This window comes from Castor canadensis, chromosome 5, assembly GCF_047511655.1.
Source record: "Castor canadensis chromosome 5, mCasCan1.hap1v2, whole genome shotgun sequence".
NCBI lineage: Eukaryota > Metazoa > Chordata > Mammalia > Rodentia > Castoridae > Castor > Castor canadensis.
This window is the reverse complement of record NC_133390.1, coordinates 160,310,228-160,329,182: the sequence shown is the minus strand read 5'-3', so window position 1 is coordinate 160,329,182 and position 18,955 is coordinate 160,310,228. Positions and strand designations below refer to the sequence as shown.

The 18,955-nt window shown below is 39.4% G+C and overlaps 1 protein-coding gene and 1 non-coding gene across 5 annotated transcripts in view; both read left to right on the top strand.

Moving 5' to 3' along the window:
- The window catches only part of LOC109693737 (protein NDRG3), a 69,699-nt gene that overhangs the window by 9,504 nt on the left and 41,240 nt on the right, over positions 1-18,955 (top strand). For all 4 annotated transcript variants that reach the window (XM_074074709.1, XM_074074706.1, XM_074074708.1 and 1 more), the window contains exons 2-3: positions 6,175-6,255; positions 18,902-18,937. In XM_074074709.1, the coding sequence (XP_073930810.1) occupies positions 6,199-6,255; positions 18,902-18,937 (93 nt within the window). In that variant the 5' untranslated portion in view covers positions 6,175-6,198. The remainder of the gene's footprint in view (positions 1-6,174; positions 6,256-18,901; positions 18,938-18,955) is intronic.
- LOC141423765 (small Cajal body-specific RNA 17) lies at positions 11,948-12,078 on the top strand. Its single transcript, XR_012448576.1, has one exon.

The following is an 18,955-nucleotide window of genomic DNA, read 5'->3' as shown; positions in this document are numbered from 1 at the left end:
CACTTGTCTTGATCTTTCAAGGCCTTCCTGGGGCTGGCCCTGTGTGTCAAAGAGTACTGGTGTTTATCTTGGCCTCCTAGTAACATTTTTTTCTTTCATTTCCATTCAGAAATGTCAAATTCTGTATTTCTAAAAGGTGATCTACATTGTCACAGGCTTTTCAGTTTGGGGAATGGAATCTTGTTTTTCCTATTTTTTGATACCGTTGACTTTTACTATCAAAAGTTAATGGCCCTTTTTTGGTCCTTGTCCTCTTTGTTTTCCCTTTCAGCATTTGACAGTTTTCCTCCCCTTCTATATAAATCTCTTTTTCCTTGACTTTCACATGTGTGTCTGCTTTTCCTCCAGTATCTGTGGACATTTTTTTTCCTTGTCTCCTATTGTTTCTGGTTCTGCTTTTCTGTCCATCACTGACTTGTCCTTCAGAAGAGGCCATGGACTGCAGCAGCTCCTCATCTCTGGTTTGGTGATGGCCTACAGATTTACCTCACTCATTCTCACTCCCATCTGCTTGGGTTTCTCTCCAATTCCTGAGTCAAATTGGTTTTATTTATTTGTTTATCTATTTATTTTAGCAGTGCTGGGGATTAGTATCCATCACTGAACTACAACCTCCAGCCTTTCCCTTTTTCTTTGTGTTTGTAATTCCAGCTGTCTGACAGATCCTTGTTGCCTTTTAGCTAGGTTTCTGCAAACTGTTCTGTCTCTCCAAAATTCCCCTTCTATTTGATCTGGCCTGTTTAGTCTTTTTTAAATCCACTAATTTATTGAAATTCTTTTGTAAATCATTTATTTATTTATTCTTTGTTTTTGTGGTACTGGGATTTGAACTCAGCAGGATTTGTACTTGCTAGACAGGTGCTCTCGCACTTGAACTATGCCCCCAGCTATTTTTTGCTTTAATTGTTTTTTGGATAACGGTCTTATGTTTTTGCCTGGGAGCAGCCTCAGACCATAATCCCCTTACCTATGACTTCCTGTGTAGCTGGATTAAAAGCATGCACTAACATGTCTAGTTTACTGGTTGAGATAGGGAAGTTGATAACTTTTTTCCCATGCTGACTTTGAACTGCAGTCCTGATCTCATCCTCCTAAGTAGTACTGAAATTCGTTTGGAAGAAAGCAGGATGAGAATTAGTAGTCTTCCCCTGTACAACTATCATAAACTAATGAAAATGTTAAAAAAAAAAAAAAAAACTCAGTAGTCTTTCTGTACTCCATTCTCGCTATCTCTATTAACGATGGTTGCTAATAAGACATTCAGTTTACCTCCTCATCTCCAATGCTTCTCCTCCTCCACAGTGACAAGGTCACATGTTAGACTATCATCACTCGAAACTACTAAGAGCCCTAGCAGATTTTCTGTATATTTAACTTTGTTCTAACAACAAGCAAGAACTAAATCTTGCTTCTGAAACTGGTTATCAACAAATTGCTGGATTTAATTTGTCTTTTCTATACTTATTTCATGTTCTCCTTGCTCTTAGCTAACTACTGAAAGAGTGAAGATTCTTATCCTTGAGTGATGACTCAAACTTCCATTTCTAAGGGCTCTGAGTCATTGTTGATATGTATAGGATTGTTTTAGGCTTCCATTGCCTTTACCACAGGGGATGCACAGTGTGGGTGGAGAGGAAGGAATTTGCCCAGGTTCACTTAACCAGCAGGTGGAGCAGGATTAGATATTAGGGCACAGTGGGAAAGACAAGGTTTTTAAATCCTTGCCCTGTTCCTTATAGGATTTTGGGCAGTTTAACTTCTTTGAGCCTAAGTTTGTCATTTATAAAGTAAGAAATGAAGATATCTTCCTGAGAGGATTGTTCTGAGGACTAAACATAGGTGCTTAGGAAATTCCTGGCTCAGAAGTTGGTGTCCACCTTTTTCTTTTTCCCTTTCCCTCAGTTTAAGGATGACTGGGCTTTATTTGTCAATACTCCCTCTTCTTCCTAACACTAGGAAAAAGGGTAAGCATTTTATTGTCTATTGTAGTTTATAAAATCCCTACTAGATTTTTTAAAATATCAATAGCCCTGTGTGCCAGGTTGAGACCTGGCAGGGGCACTATTTGTGCAGATGCTGGAACTATAGACTGCAGATCCTTAGGAGGGAACCAGTCTGTAGCTGAGGGATCTGGAGATGGAGTTTTCCACCATGTGATCTTAGTTTTCTTATAGACATTATAAAACTGCTCATTGGCAAGGGCTCAAGACAGTCAGGACTAGAAAAAAAAAAAATGTGTCTCCAGAAGAATGTACCAAGTCCCTTCATGTGAAAGGTGAATATCTACTGTCTTGTTGCCAATTCCTAAGCCACCCTGGAACGGAACAACTTACTGTCCTACTCAGAATTCCTGCCTTAGTTTGCATTGAGCCCAGCTGATAAGGACAACCTTTTCATTTAATTTGTGTCTTTGTTTAAGTGTTTTCCAGCACAAATGTCTCATTTTTCTTCATCTTTAAAAGCAGGGGAGCACTAAGTGGATGCCTTGTCATTTTAGACCTCAGGGTACTTAGGCTTTCCTCCAGCCCTGAGGCTCCTTGAAAGGCCCACATATACTGAAGTTTGTCCTGCTTTCCTGTGAGTACATCGAAGCAGGGAGTAAAGCAGGAGGGTTGAAAAAACCTTTTCAGGAGATCACCATAGGAAAAAAAGAACAAATGGAAATAGAGTAATGTGGTTGTCTTTTGTTTATTTGTTTTGTGATGGAGTCTCACTATGTAGCCTAGGTTGGCCTCAAATTTGTGATTCTCCTCCTATGTCTCCTAAGTGCTGGTGAAATGGCTGTCTTTAGATAGAAGAACTATAAGTAAAATATCTTTCGTTACTGTGAGATTTTTATAGTTTTCTTTTCTTTATTTATTTTTTGGCAGTTGTAAGGTTTGAACTCAGGGCATTGTGTTTGCTAGACTTGAGCCACACCCCTAGCCCCCCCACCCCTTGGACTTTATTTATTTATTTACTTATTTATTTTGGTGGCACTGGGGTTTGAACTCAGGGCCTTACACTTGCTAGGCAGGTGCTCTTACCACTTGATCCACTTGCCAGCCCTTTTTTGTGATTTTTTTTTTTTTTTTTTTTTTGAGATAGTGTGTTGAAACTATTTGCTTGGGGCTGGCTTCAAACCAAGATCTTCCTGATCTCTGCCTTCTAAGTAGCTGGGGTTACAGGCGTGAGCCACCAGTGCCCAGATGGCTTTACTTATTTTTTATATAGGGTCTCATGTTTCTGCCCAGGGCCAGCCTCAGACAGCAATCCTCCTACTTATGGCCTCCCACTAACTGGGATTCATACTCAAGCTTATTGGTTGACATGGATCTCAATAACTTTTTGCCTAACTGGCTTCCTGATTTCTGCTTCCTGAGTAGCTGGGATTGCTGGCGGTTTTTACATTTTCTAAAGTGAGAATATATGGCTTTTGTAACATGGATAATATCTTTAAAATTGCTACTTTAAATAACCAATAAATAATAAAGTCCAAATGAAAAATAGGCAGTTTGTTGTGTGATTAGTAATCATAAAATGACTAAATTTCCAGTTAGGCCAATTTTTTCTTTTTTGGTTTTTTTTTTTTTTTTTTTTTCCAGTTCTGGGAAATGAACCCAGGACCTCATGTATGCTAGGCAAGTGAACTACTACTGAGCTATAACCACAGAGTTTTGAATTTTGATCTTTTTGTAGGCTAGCAATATGTAGTGATACTCTCTTGCCATGCTGGTCAGAGGTAACGAGCTGCAGCTATTAGACAACTGTGTCATCAGTGAGAGTCAGTAACTGATACTCTGCAGTGTACTGCATTGCTAAGTTATGACAATTGCTAGATATATTAAATGCATTTTCCTTTTTTTTTTTTGTTTTGTTTTCTTTTTTGGCAGCACTGGAGATTGAACTCAGGGCTTCACACTTGCTAGGCAGGCACTTTTACCACTTGAGCCATTCCACCAGCCCCTTAAATGCACTTTCAACTTACAGTATTTTCAGTTTAACCATGGGTTTATCGCGACAAAACTCCATCATAAGTTGAGTATCTGTAGTACGCTAATATCTTTTGAGGGCTTTCTTAATTCCTACCAATTAGAAATGATTTTTTTTTGTTTTGGTTGAACTGGTGTTTGAACTCAGGGCTTTGTACTTGCAAAGCAGGCACTCTACTACTTGAGCCACACCTCCAGTTCCCTACCAATTAGAAGTACTTGCTTTTCCTTTGAACTCGTATGGCTCTTGTTTTTATTATTTTATGGATCACTGTCATCTCTATTCTTTAGTAAGTTCCAGGAAGACAGGAACTTCTTTGGGTCTTTCATAGTGCTTTGCACAGTAGGTCCCCAGTAAATGGTTGTTCAATGACTAAATTCCTGACTCATTTAATTAGCATTTTTCTTGGTTCAGTGCTAAGGCAAAGGGATGAATCCTGGAGCATTAAAGCCTGGGGAATCACTTACAATACAGGCTTCCTGCACTGTGGGATGGACTCTGCTTCTCTCCCTCCAACTTTCTTCTTCTTGCTGAACTACCCAGTTTAAGCCTCTCTGTACTGGTTTTCTATTGCTTTGTAACAAATCACTTCAAAACAGAGTTATTTGTTATCTTTCATAGTTTTTGTGGCTCAGGAATTCTGAAGCAGGCTTGGTAGGGTGGTTTGGTTTCATGTGGTTGCTGTTAGATATCTCTGAAGCTGCAGCCATTTGAACTCTTGTTTGGGGCTAGATGATTCATTTCTAAGGTGGATCACTCACATGGCTAGCAGGTTGGTACTGGTATGTTTATTCCTTTCCAATGGACCACTAGAGGGCTGTTGAGTGTCTTAACAATATGCTGGTTATCTTCCCCCAAGAAACAGTAGTTCAAGACGATAGTGCCTTAAAGCAGAAACTGTAGTACTTTTGTAATGTAGCTTTGGAATTCACATATTGTTGCTCCTACCATATTCTTTTGGTCACACAGCCTATCTCTGATTTATTTGGTGTGAGATATATATGAGTATCAAGTAGTCGAGGATCATTGGAGTCATAGGAGGCTATCTGGAGGCCAGCTACCATACTCTTCATCCACTATTGTGATTCCCCAATGAAAGTTAGTGAGCTTGGTTCATTTCCTTTTTCATTGCCATTGCCATTTCTAATTTGGGGCATTCTCCTACAACATTTTACTTCAAATTTTGGGCCTCCTTAATCCAACCTCCAAATTGTTGCTTCCAAAAGCTTAGTTCTAAGTAACTTAGTTCATCAGTAGCTAAAATATATGAGTGCAAAGATATTGCTTCATAAAAATATCACCACAAACAATGAACTAAAATAACATACATTTTGTTTTATTTATTTTGGTAGTACTAGGATTTGAATTTAAGGCCTCACACTTGCTAGGCAGGTGCTCTACCACTTGAACCACACCTCTAGCCCTTTGTTACTTCAGTTATTTTTCAGGCAGGGTCTCATGTTTTTGCCCAGGGCTCAGATCTCAGTCCTCCTACCTATGCCTCCCCCTCTAATTGGGATGGCAGTTGTGCTCCACCATGCCTAGCTTGTTGGTAGACATGGGGTCTTGCTGACTTTTTGCCCAGGCTGGCTTTGAACCATGATCCTCTTGATCTCTCCCTCCTATGTGGCTGCTGGCATCTCAGGTGTACACAACCATGCCTGGCTCAACAACACACACTTATTATTTCCTAGTTTCTATGAGGCAGGAGCCTGCCCCAGGTTGGTTGGGTCATCTGCGAGGCAAATCAAGGTGACAGTCAGAACTTGCCTTGCATCTGAAACTTCACTGGGAAAGCATCTGCGTTTAGGCTTATAGTTGTTGGCAATATTTAATTCCTTGCAGATTGTTGGACTGAGGGTGTCAGTTATAAGGTCTCACCCATACTCAGTGGTCAGGATTGTGCAAAGGTATAAAACTAGAAGGGAAGAATGATAGATACTGCTTTACTACCTGCCTTTACTATATGTCTTTGTGGGGGGGGTGGCGGGGGGGCGGTACTGGGAACTGAGCTGAGGGCCTCTTGGTTGCCTAGCACTACCACTTGAATCATGCCCCTAGTCCTTTTTCCACTGTGTGCCGTTAGCACCCTGAGTAGTGCATGATACACAGAGAGTAAGCTCTGGTATTTGAATGAATAAATGCAGAGTAACTGTTATGTTTCCAACTCCTAATTTATGCCTTTTTCTTCTGTTTGAGAAGACTGCTTTACTCTCATTTGTCCTCATGGATGAACTTCAGGATGTTCAACTCACAGAGATCAAACCACTTCTAAATGATAAGGTAAAGACTATTCTGCTTTCACTAATATATAGTGTTTTCTTCTGCTATTAATTCATTTTATATATCATCAGAATAGAAACTAACTCAAAGCATTTAGCTTGAGTTTTGATGCAAGGAACACTTTTTAAAATACATTTCTTAACCCATTCTTTGTCTTCCCTCCCTTTTCTTTCTTTCATTTCCATAATCCAAATTCAGTCATCTTTGAGATTTTCCTATTTTATGGGTAGAAATCTTAAGGGAAAATATAATATGGCCAAGTTAAATAGAAAATTATGTGGATGGTATTTGATTTAGAATACAAGTTCCTTTTCTATCAGGAAAATTTAAGATCCATGGCCTATGTTATACACAGATTGCAGTGCTCCCCCTAAAGTTTGTCAAGTCTGTGATGTGAACTTTCTGCCAACATCACAGTTTTCACCAGAGATACCTGGATGTTGGTAGTGTACCTCATTTTTATGTCAGTGTTACAGACTGTTTTTGAGGTAGTACTTGGGTTTGAACTCAGGACTTCGAGCTTGTGAGGCAGGTGCTTTACCACTTAAGCCACACCTCCAGCCCAGTGTTAGAGAACTTCATGATAAGCAATATAGTTCATAGCAAGGACTCAGCAAGTAGAGTGGGGTGATATGAGATACCAAAAAGCTAAGATAATAGTCTTATGGCATGGTGGGTTATGCTGTAATCCCAGGTACAGGGGAGTCAGAGGTTGGAAGGATCGTGGTTCCAGTCTAGCCCAGCAAAAAGTTTAGTGAGACCCCATTTCAACAAATAAGCTGGGTTTGGTGGTGTACAGGAAGCACAGTAGGAGGACTGTGGTCCTATCCAAAAAATAACTAAGCAAAAAAGCACTGGAAGTGTGGCTCAAGTGGTAGAGCATTTCCTAGCTAGTGTGATTCTCTGAGTTCAAACCTTAGTACCATTGTTCAAACCCTAGTACCACCAAAAACAAAACAAAACAAAACAAAACTTAAGACCAGCTGATCTTTCTGTCCCTCTCTGTTCAGTAAATGTGTCAGAAATTCCTTCTTTTGCACCCTATTCTTTCAACTTGCTGTCTTTATCCTCTACTATAGTTCTCTTATAGCTTGGCATGAGTCCACTGTTAACCTTTGAGGGAAGAATTGATAGAGTAAGGGGATGATGGATGAGGAGATGAGGGCACCAGAAGATATTGTTGCTCATAATCTTTTTCTCCCCACAGCAAGACCCTTCACAGCAGCCAAGGCTGTTGACTTACATGTTTGTTCATTTGCTATTGGATCCTGCCAGTTCCATTTTCATCCCTGTGATATCTTCTCTATGCTCCTACTTTGGTTACTTCTTCCTTTATATTTCCCTAGACTTCTTGCTCTCTCTTTCAGCAAGCTGAACACTTTTTTTTTTTAATACCCACTTGACTTCTCTTACTGATTCCCCTCATTTTTCAAGGAAACTCTCCTTTAACTACATTTTTTTTGTGTAAATGAGGGGCTTTCCCCAAAATGATGTACCATGAAGAGGAGAAAGGAAATAAAATCTGGAGCTGTAAAGCTCATGTCTGACCACAGAAATGAATATCCACAAGACAGATGAGGACAGGCACGTTAGCTTCAGGAATGGAATAGTAACCTGTCCTGAGCCTGGTTAATTTTCAGAGTCATTTGAGGGATTGTTTAAAAAATACAGATTCCTCCATACCATCTAAATTGGAATTTTAGGGAGGAGGGTCAGGACACACTCTCTGTGGTCTGTGATTCTTATCTTTTTGGCTTCTCATTTAAATTACCTGGGGAGATGTAAAAATTTTTAATGCCTAGGTAAGTGCCTTGCCACTGAGCCATACCCTCAGTCCTTTGTCTTCCCTTTCCCTTCCTCTTCCTTTTCCTTTCCCCTTGCCTTCCCTTTCCCCTTTCCTTCCTTTTCCTTTCCCCTTCCCCTTCCCCTTTCCTGTCCATGTATTTATTTTTATTTTTGAGACAGAATCGATACGTAGCTCAAGCTGGCCTTGAATTCTTGATTTCCTTCCTCAGCCTCCTGAGTACTGGGTTTACAGGTGTAAGCTATTGTACCCAGACAGTTGAGCCTTTTTAAAAGCTCCCACAATTGAGAATTGGACCTAAATTTATTTAAATTTGCCAATGTTGGAAACTCATAACCTGATGGAGCTCAGATATTTGAGAACTGGGACACAAATAAGATGACAATCCTTCTCTGATTCTGGAAGTCCACAAGATGCTCAAGGAGGCTTCTAACAGAAAGAGTTGCAGGAGTTAATTGCCTGAATATCTCACAAAAAAAGGCAGCTGGAAAAGGAAAGGGTTAGTGGATGTGTCCATAGAAAAGAACTGAATTTAATGCTTGTGCCTTAATCTGAGGCCACAGAAATGCTTTGGGCATGTCTGATGTATGCCTTAATGCTATGAACTGAATTATATTCCCGCCCCTGCCACACACAAATTTATATACTGAATCTCAGTTCCCCATGTGGCTATATTGGAGATAGGGCCATTATGGAAATAATTAAAGTTAAATAAGGTTATAAAGGTGGAGCCTAATCTGGTAGGATTGGTGGCCTTCTCCCTGTTGCTGTATGATGACACACTGAGAAGGCAGTGTCAATAAACCAGGAAGAGAAACCAAACCTTGCTGGAACTTGATCTTAGACTTTCTAGCTTCTAAAACCGTGAGGAAATAAGTCTATTGTTTTAAGCCTTCCAATCTATGGTATTTTGTTATAGCAGGCCAAATAGACACCAAGATGTCACTTCCTTACATCTGTCAGCTCCTCTCTGATATACCTGTGTTGTCCCCACCCACTTCCCACACTCCATCTTGCTCATCTCTCTCCCTGGGATATGGTCCTGTCCCATTCATGAGAGCTCCTATGCTCCAGCTAAGTGGGCAAATAGGCAAGAGGCCCCTTTGGATTTTGGCCTTCCCAAAGAATTCCACTCCCATTATCCTCCCACCTTCCCCAGTATGTAAATCCTGCTGTCTTTGCCCAGAAAGTATGTGCTTTTGCTTATGTTTTAAAAGGTATGATGAGGAAAATGCCTCTCATTTGATCATTTGATCCTCTCAACAGTTTGATGAGGTAGGGAGCACAGATAAAGTTGTAGCCATATTGCTAATGAGTAAACTAAAGCTAAGAAGGGAAAGTAACTTTCTCAGATTGAGTACCAAAGAGTGCTTGCTATATGGCAGGATTTCTTGATTTTGGCACTGTTGATGTTTTAGACCCGATAACTATTTTTTTTGTGGGGGATGAGGGCAGTCCTGGGGTTTGAACTTAGGTCCTTGTTATTGCGAAGCAGGTGCTCTACCACTGAAGCCATGCCCCCAGCTGGGCTGGATAATTATTTGAGACATTGTTCAATGCATTGTAGGATGATTTAGCAGCATTTTTGGCCTTTTTACCCTCTAAATGCTAGTAGCACCCCCTGGTGGTGACAACCAAAAAATATCTCCAGATGTTTCTAAATGTCCTCTAGTCACCATGCTTGAAAACCATTGATTCTCAAGGAGAAAAGCCTCCAGATTTGAATAAGAGTAGATACCTGGGGAGTTTTTGTTGTTGTTTTCTTTCTTTCTTCCTTTCCTGCTACCACACATTTATTAAGTAACTTTTATGTGCCAGATGCTTACATACATTCTTTCATTTAAGATTATCTTTTTGAAGTAGGTAATATTGCCTGGTCAATAAGCGGGACTGAAAGTATTTCTTCTCTAAAACCCAAGCCCTTTCCATTATGCTCACCCTGTAGATGTTTTGTCATCACCTCTGTGAAGATGTTTATTATTTCATCCCATCTTTCTATACATTCTTTCATAAATATTCTCTTAGCCAAAGACATTGCTATGCCCTTCAAGGCTTCAGGGAACTAAAGGAAATCAAGACCCAACCTGTTAAAGAGAAATTTGTCCTGAGATGACCATAAGGAAGCATTCTCAATATAGCTTTAAGTGAAGCTTAAGTTAACTCTTGTCATTTGTTGGTATTTTTCCCATTTTATTTTAGTATGCCTGTAACTTTGTCTGTAGCTCAGAATTGTCAAGAAGTAGGTGATTTTGCCATGCTTGTTTTGTCTTCAGTGATGAAAAGAAGCAACCACCAGTATTTACTTTGTTTGGGAGGCAGAAATTGCATTGAAGTATGAAATGATTTTTATTTTTTTTTTTTATTTTTGAGATAGGTCTTATGATGTAGCTAAGTCTGACTGATAGGAACTTGCTATGTAGCTTTAGCTGGTCTCAAACTCTCAGTCCTCCTACCCTAGCTTCCTGGGTGCTAGGATTACTACACTTAGCCCTTACTATTATTATTATAATTATTATTATTTTTTTTTTGCTTAATTTTTAAAATAGCATTTGCCAGGTGTGGTGGCACAGACCTGTAATCACTCAGGAGATTGAGGCAGGAGGATGGCAAGTTCAAGGCCAGCCTGGCTACATAGCAAGACCCTGTCCAAAAAAAAAAGCATATACTGGATATGGTTGCTCATACCTGTAATCCTGGCTACTCAAGAGACAGAGATCAGGAGGATCACAGGATGATGCCAGCCTAGGGGGTGGGGAGAGGGAGTTAGCAAGGCCCCATCTCAACCAATAAAAAATGCTGGTGGCACCCAAAAGGATCCTAGCCTGGTTTGACTGAGACATAAACATAAGACCCAGTCTCAAAAATAACCAAAGCAAAAGGGACTGGAAGCATAGTTCAGGTGGCTAGCTGAGTACCTACCTAGCAAATGCAAGGCACTGAGTTCAAAACCCCAATACTGAGGGGGGAAAAAAAAACCCAAACATTTCAGAGCATTTTCACAAGTATTAATATCCCAACTTTATCCCAACCTCTTATAAAGCAGGTATTCAAGGCATTTCTAACTCCATTTTACAGATGAGCCTCTTAGAGGTCATATGACTTTTCCAAAAGGGCTTGTCTATTAAAATGGTGAAGTCAGAACTAGAACATCTTTTGACTTTGATGTCCATCTGGAGGTCTGAAGCTCTTCCCACCATCTATTGCCTCTTGCTCAGCCTCCTCCAATTTAGTAACAAGCAGGAAAATTGACCATGCTTCATTTTTCCCTGTATTGCTCTACCTACTGTTGGTTTAAATAGTAGGTGTCTGGTAAAAACCAAAAGTCAGACATGAAAAAAGAATCAGGAGGTCACCGTTAGCTTCTGAAGAATTGAGGATATATCAGAAAGGGGAATAAATACCTAGTGGGATGAATGGAAAGAAGTCATTTACTTTGTGTTGGTTGTTACAGTAGAAACTTCACTTTAAAGTTTTCCTTTCTAGTAATGACTAGACATGCATGCAGGGGGAGAGAGGGAGATGTTAGAATTGAAAGAGGGAGAATCCTGAGATCAGCATTTTTGTAATCTCTAGGACAACTGAGACAGAAGGATTTGTGTCAAGGTCACCTTAAAAATGGGGGGGAGCTGGGGCTGGCAGAGTGGCTCAAGTGGTATAGTGCCTGTGAGCCCTGAGTTCAAACCACAGTACCACCAAAAAAAAAAAGAGGGGGAGCTGAAGGTATGACCCAAGTGATAGAACATCTGCCTAGCAAGCTTGAGGCCCTTAGTTCAAACTTCAGTACTGCCAAAGAAGAGAATGAGGAGGACATAGAGCAAGGTTCAAGGTAACTGAAGTGGAAGGAGATGGTTGAAGTCACGGTGTAATGAGTATAGGAGGAGCGCAGGATGCATCAGGATCCTCCATGCAGCTCTGTGTGAGCCTGCAGTATTTTCCTTATATGTCAGGTCTCATTGTCGGCCTAGAGTCTGAGAGAATTATGAAAACATGGCAGGCAAAGTGACACTGGGGACCTGGCATGGGGAAATTAGGGATAAGGGACAGTGGGTGAAGCTAGTCTGGAGGAATGTTTAGAGAGGTAGGTCCCTTTCACTCTGTAAGGTCTGCCCAGTAGTGGTATAACCACTGCACAGTCTTTGAGTGTGTTCTGAGAATAGACTGAGGCTGAAGGAAAGAAAAAGAAAATGAAGGGGCTTGGGCTATAGCTCAGTAGTAGAATACATGCCTAGCATGCATGAGACCTTGGGTTCCATCCCTAATGCCACACACACAAAAAAATCTGCAGTTAAAATCACATTTATTTGTTGACATGTTCATCAGAGAATATTTGTGAAGTATTACATCTGATGTGTACTAACGGGTTGCTAAGAGGCAACTGTCACATCTGTTATCAGAAATGATCAAGATGAACTAGAGCAAGAAGTGAGTTCCCAAGTGAGTCACTCTGATGGACAAAAAGACTCTCAACCACAAGAGGCAGGAGATGGTGAGACGAGCCTAAATCTTAGCACAACTTATCAGGATGCCCAAGGTATTTTTAAGGCAGGTGTCAGTGACCTATAACATTAGCCTAATAGTATGTTAGTGTAAATAGTTATGTTAAAGTTGAAATTGTACTTTAGGTAATAGGTGATTATCTGATTGTAGATTTATCCAAGTATCTTACCGCTTTATAAATTTGTTTAGGAAGAGTTTTTCTTAATTATTTTTTGAAGGTAATGATTGATGTAAAAATTTTATTTTATTTTTATTTATTTTTTTTTTTGAGAGAAAAGGAAAAACTTTAGTTAAAATCTTTACAATAAAATAATTATGATTATAAATTTCTTTAGTTAAATATGTATACATTACACATGTATTTTAAAAAGAATGGAAATGGTTAAAGATTTTCAGGCAAATCTAATGCACAAATACACCATCTTATAGAATACAATGTGTGTCAGTTTAACATTCTTTAACAGCTGTGTTAAATAATGGCTCTGCTTTGTGCAAAACATGATAAAGCAAAATTAAGAAAAATTCTGCAAAATTATTAAGTTCCTAAAGGAAATTATTTTAAAAAGGAAACAGGGAAATAAAAAGAGGCTGTAACTCAAGCTTGATTGTATACAGAGGCTAGAATGACCAGCACTGATGTAACTCCCAGATCTGCTTAACAAGTCTGTGGGCAGCTTCAGTCGGATGTAAAAAGTTGAAGTCCTAGGAATTGTGCTTTTATGCAGCCACATGTGATGTAAAAATTTTAAATACACACACACATAAAGTTTTCACCTGTCTCTAAATTATCAACTTGAACAGATTTCTCCTTATAAATGGCTTACTGATGGTTATAAAATGATTAATTTATATCAGTTAATTTATATTTAATGGTTATATTCATCTTTATTATTAAACACAAGCTGGGTATTTTCTGGGCTTTTTTTTAAACTCTTTTGGTTGTGTAATCTTCCATCCTTCATTCCACTTTCTGTTGGAAAGGATTATTATCTTGTTAAAATAGAAATCCCATATTTTATTTTCTTTGGAAAGTGTATATTTTTTTCCAGTACTGGGGATTGAACCCAGGACTGTGCATGCTAGGCAAGTGCTCTGCCACTGAGGTACATCTTCAGCTCATTTTTTTCAATTTTGTTTTGAGACATGGGAGACCCAAAGTTGCCTAGGCTAGTGCAGAACTTTTGATCCTCATGCCTTAACCTCTCAAGTAGCTGGAATTAAAGTGTGTGTGTCTCCACATCTGCTGGCAAGTTTTTCTTGTTCTTGTTTTTTTTAGATCAGTTATTTATAAAGCCTTTACCGTTATAACAGTTCCCTTCTTCTTTAGTATCCATTTCTTACTTAAACCACATCTGTTGAGATGCTCATAACCTCTGCAAAATGATGTTTTGAACAGTGAGTGGTGAATGAGACATAGAGCCTGGCTGCACGTTTACAGAACAGATAAATTCTACAAATCTCTTCAATGGGTAGCTCGTTTTAATATGTTATGTATCTTGTCTTTCTTTGCATCATGTCTGTTGTCATTTGTCTTTCAAACTATATATGCCTCTTGACTTGATCTAGTGTAAGGAACTATATCTCATCTCTCTGGCAATTAGTGTTTTTAATTTACCTTCCTCCTCCTCTCTTCTCCCCTCCCCTCCCCTCTCCTCTCTTGCTGCTGGGGATGGAATTCAGGGACTTGTGCATGTTAGGCAAACACTTTACTACTGATCCACACCCCCAGCCCTTATTTTACCTTTTTGAGTTGTTTCATTTACCTTCTACATTTGGCACTAAGGCTATACCAAAAAATACCACCCTTAACTGGCTTCTACCTTGAGTGCAACTTACAGTAATAATTGATTTTTTTTTTGTGGTACTGGGGTTTGAACTCAAGGCCTACCCCTTGAGCTACTCTACCAGCCTTTTTTTTTTTTTTGAACTTTCATTGCTTTTATTTTTTTATTCGTTTATTAATATGTGCATACATTGTTTGGGCCATTTCTTCCCCCTATCCCGCGCCCCCTCACTCTCCCCTCCACCCGCCCTCGCTTCCAGGCAGAATTTGTTCTGCCCTTATCTCTAATTTTGTTGAAAAGAAAGTATAAGCAATAATAAGAAAGACAGTGTTTTTGCTAGTTGAGTTAAGGTTGGCTATACAGAGAGATTCCTAGCATTGCTTCCATGTGCAAATGTGTTACATTTCAAGTTGATTCATCTCTAACTGACTTTTTCACTAGTTCCTGATCCCCTTCTCATATTGACCCCTGTCACTTTAAGGTTTCTGTATTAGTTCCTCTGCAGTGGGGATATCAAATACTATCATGTTTTGGGTTTCTTACCTATCCCCTTTACCAGCCTTTTTTTGAGATAGGGTCTCGTGAACTATTTGCCTGGACTGGCTTCAAACTGCGGTCCTCTTGATCTCTGCCTCCTGAGTAGCTAGGATTACAAGTGTGAGCCACTGGCTCCGGGCAATAATTGCTCTTTTTCCTTGATGTACATTTTTTGCTCTTTCTCCAAGTTTTTCTGTTACAGTTTTTCTATCAATTCTTTTGTGTTAAGTCTGCCAAGTGCAAGAACTTATCTGAATATGGAATTAATGGCTTCTTCAAAAATCACAAAAAAGAAAGGAAGTACCCACAGCCTGGAATTTCTAGTTGTGTTAGAGGGTAACTATATACCTGGAACACTGGCAACAAACAAGCCTCCAGGGAAGGGCCCCAGGAAGTCCTCGGCCTCCCAGAATGCACCCAGTGAGTAGTAAGTAGTGCACTTTTAATTAATGCAGAGAATGGGGCCTTGGTTTATCATAGTTGAGTCAGAGCCAGCTAATCATCTCCATTCAGAACTCTGATCCCAAACACTGTCAAACAGACCCAACTGTATCCTTTTCCCCAGGATGACCATTTATGAAACTCAAAGTCATTCTTAAAGAAGGTCTGGCATCTCTTAAAAAAAATGGTGGGAAAAAGCAAGCATTAGTCTGTCATGTCGCTCCTCCCCCAACCCCCAATTATTAGTACTTTTTTTTTCTGGGAGTCTGGCTGTGTACATTGGATTAAGATCATGTAGTTGCTTTTTGCTATGTGCTCAACAAGCAAGATAGCTTTCATTTGTGGAAGGAATTGCCATTTTCCCTTTGTGCTCATCTGAGGTTCATGCCCCATAAAATGCCTCATGGCTATGATCACATGATTATGAAGAAGAAGAATTCATGCATGTAGCAGTGACAGCTGCTTCCTGAAGAGCTCATCAGAATTTGTGACTCTATATCCCATGACCAAGATTTTTAGTTCAAACTAGAGTGATTTTATTTACTCTTTCTAAATCTCTAAAGGAAACTCTAGGAACCCCATAAGACTGAAGCCCTTACATGATATGTTTTTATATCATTATAAATCATTCATCAAAAGATTAAATGAATCTTTAAATCTCATGACAAAATGCTAACTTGAATACACTTTTTTTACCATATAAATTTTTTTTTTGTTTTGTAGTTCTAGAAGGCAAAGTACATGCCATCATAGAAAAGTATAAAGAAAGTTATAACCACTCATATTTTCTATGCAGAAGTAACTGGTGGTGTTAATGTTTCGGTTTCTCTTACATCCCTTCCCCCCCACCCCCCCCCAGTACTGGGGCTTGAACTCAAGTCCTACACGTCGAGTCACATCCCTTTTTGTGATGGGTTTTTCGATATAGGGTCTCAAGAACTATTTGCCTGGGCTAGCTTCGAATCTCAGTCCTCCTGATCTCTGCTTCCTGAGTAGCTAGGATTACAGGTGTGAGCCACTGGTGCCCAGCACTTAAAGAGTCTTTTTATTGCATATTTTAAAGTAGTTGAAGTCAAACTCTAAAGATCATTTTTTTAATTTGATAACTATCATATCTTAAACTGGAATGAAATAGAGTCCCTTTTTTTGTCACTGTTTATTTGGCCCAAAGTCTTAATAAAAATCTCAGCATTTTTTTTAATTGGCTTGTTCATTTTATAGATATATCGAGCACCTGATTGACACCAGGCCCTATGCTATATTTGGAAGAAGGTACAAGTTTGAGTCAGGAATTGGAAATTCACCTGCTGCTCATTTATAGCCTACAGAAACCATCTACCTTAGTCTCTTTAGGGTCCTTCCTTCAGTTTCTTATAGTCTGACTGGAAATTAAACACAGTGACTTCTCTGAAGAAATTGTCAGACATTTCATAGGATTAAATGGGAGCCATAGAACACTATGACTTTATAGCATTATTCCTTGGAATGTGCTATCCTGTCTTATCAGCAGTGTCTTAGTTGTCTTTTTGTTCTGTGACTACATCAGACTTTATTAGTTTATCTATTTATTTATTTAGTGGTACTGGTATTAAACTCAGGGTCTTGTTCTTGCTAGGCAAGCACTCTACCACTTGAGCCACTCGTTTTGCTTTTTGTTTTTCAGATAAGGCCTCATGCTAATTTTACCTGGGCTAGTCTTGGACCTCAGTCCTCCTACCTCTTGAGCAGGTAGGATTATAGATGAATGCTACATACGAGCTCAAGACTTTATTTTTTAAAAAACACAATTTTGTGTCAGAATTAATGCTTAGACTAGTGGTCTCTATCACTGTCTTGCTTGTTCTCAGTGTCATCTATAGTCTCTATATGAATCTTGACCTGTTATGACTTTACTGCCTGCCACCTTTAGACAAACCAGGGCTACTTACCTATAATCTTATTCATTCAGAAGCTTTTGGTTACTAGATCAGTGCTGTCTGGTAGAAGTTGCTGCAGTAATGGAAGTGTTCTGTATGTGCACTGCCCAATAGCATGAGCACTCCAAATGTGGCTAATGCCATTGAGGAACTGAATTTCTTATTTTAAACTTAATGGCTGGGCTTGGTAGGGTGTGTCTGTAATCCCAGCAGTTGGAAAATTAGAACAGGAAAATCTCAAGTTCAAGGACAGCCTGGGTTACCTAGTGAGACTGTCTCAAAAAAACAGCAGAAAGCATGGCTCACCTGGGAGAGCACCTGCCTAGCAAGCAAGAAGCCCTGAGTTCAAACCCCAGTATCATCAAAAAAACTCAAAAAATCTTCCAAAAAAACCCTCCAACCCCAAAACTACAATAAAAACTTAAACTGTACATGTGGCTGATGACTACTACACCAAATAGAGTAGCTCCAGATCATCCCAGCTTGTTCTACTAGTTCTTCTAAGAAGAACTTGCCAGCAGTGTAGGTGGTAGAATCAGGAAGAACTGTTTCCTTTTTCCTTTTTTTGTGGTCCTCAGGATCACATCTAGGACTTGGAGTATGTTAGTCAAATGCTTTACCATTGAGCTAGCCCAAAGAAGAACTGTTTCCAAGAAGAGCTTCTCAAAGTGGGATGGGGTGCTTAGTATTCATTCTCTTGTGATCAGGTATCTAGAGTTTCTATGGAGGGGCAACTTTTGAGGTGTTTATCAGCAACTCCTCACCTTTGAGAAGCTGTTGGGGAGAAAAAACATTTTCTAAATAATGAGATGACTTTTCAGGGAGCAACTTAATACTTTATGAAAAATCAAGTCAAAACTGGCTTTTTGTTGTTGTTGTTTTGTTTTTTTCTTTTCCTCTGATGTCATACTCTTGCATCTTTGGCATCTGAAATGCTGCAAAAATGCCTCTGAGTCATCACCACTAACTTTTCTTTTTCCTCAAACGTTACTATCTTACAATCCCTTGTTAAAAGTTTGGTGAATTTCCTTTGTATCTTTTGACTATGTTCTGATTTTTAAATGATTTGGTGATTTGTCATTTTTTCTTAGCAGTTTCATAGGACATTAACAGGTATGCCATTATATTCAGAGCTCTGTTCTATTTTTCTCTCCTTCAGTGGCACTGCTTTTCTTAAAATCAGACAAAGGTTAGATTTCAGGTCTTACATTACTCATCCATCCATGGCATGTCCTTTTCATAATCCTTTAATTCCTAGCTCTGGACACCCTGGCTCCTGATCTGTTTTACCTCTCTTAGGGCTGACCTCTGATGGCTTTCCTTCCAATCCCTTCCCATGTGTGTTGAGGATGTACTCTGATGTTTCACTCTCTTTCCACAAATTCTCACTGTTCTCCTTCTGAAGGGAAGCATGAAATTACAAGATTTTCTGGGACACTAGGCTTTATCTTCACAGTAAGCGCACCAGTAATCTTACCTTTGATAATGTAGCCTGTACTAATACATGTCAATAAACCACCCTGTCTCTGAAGCCTTTTGATGAGAACCATTTTAGTTTTATGGCAGCCAAGAGGGTGCACATGCACTGTTTTCACTGTGAATTGAATTTGCACATTTTAGAAAACCACATGAGGAAACTGACTGTGTTTTCTGCCTTCTGTTGACAGAATGGTACACGAAACTTCCAGGACTTTGACTGTCAGGTAAGGACTGTATAAGCA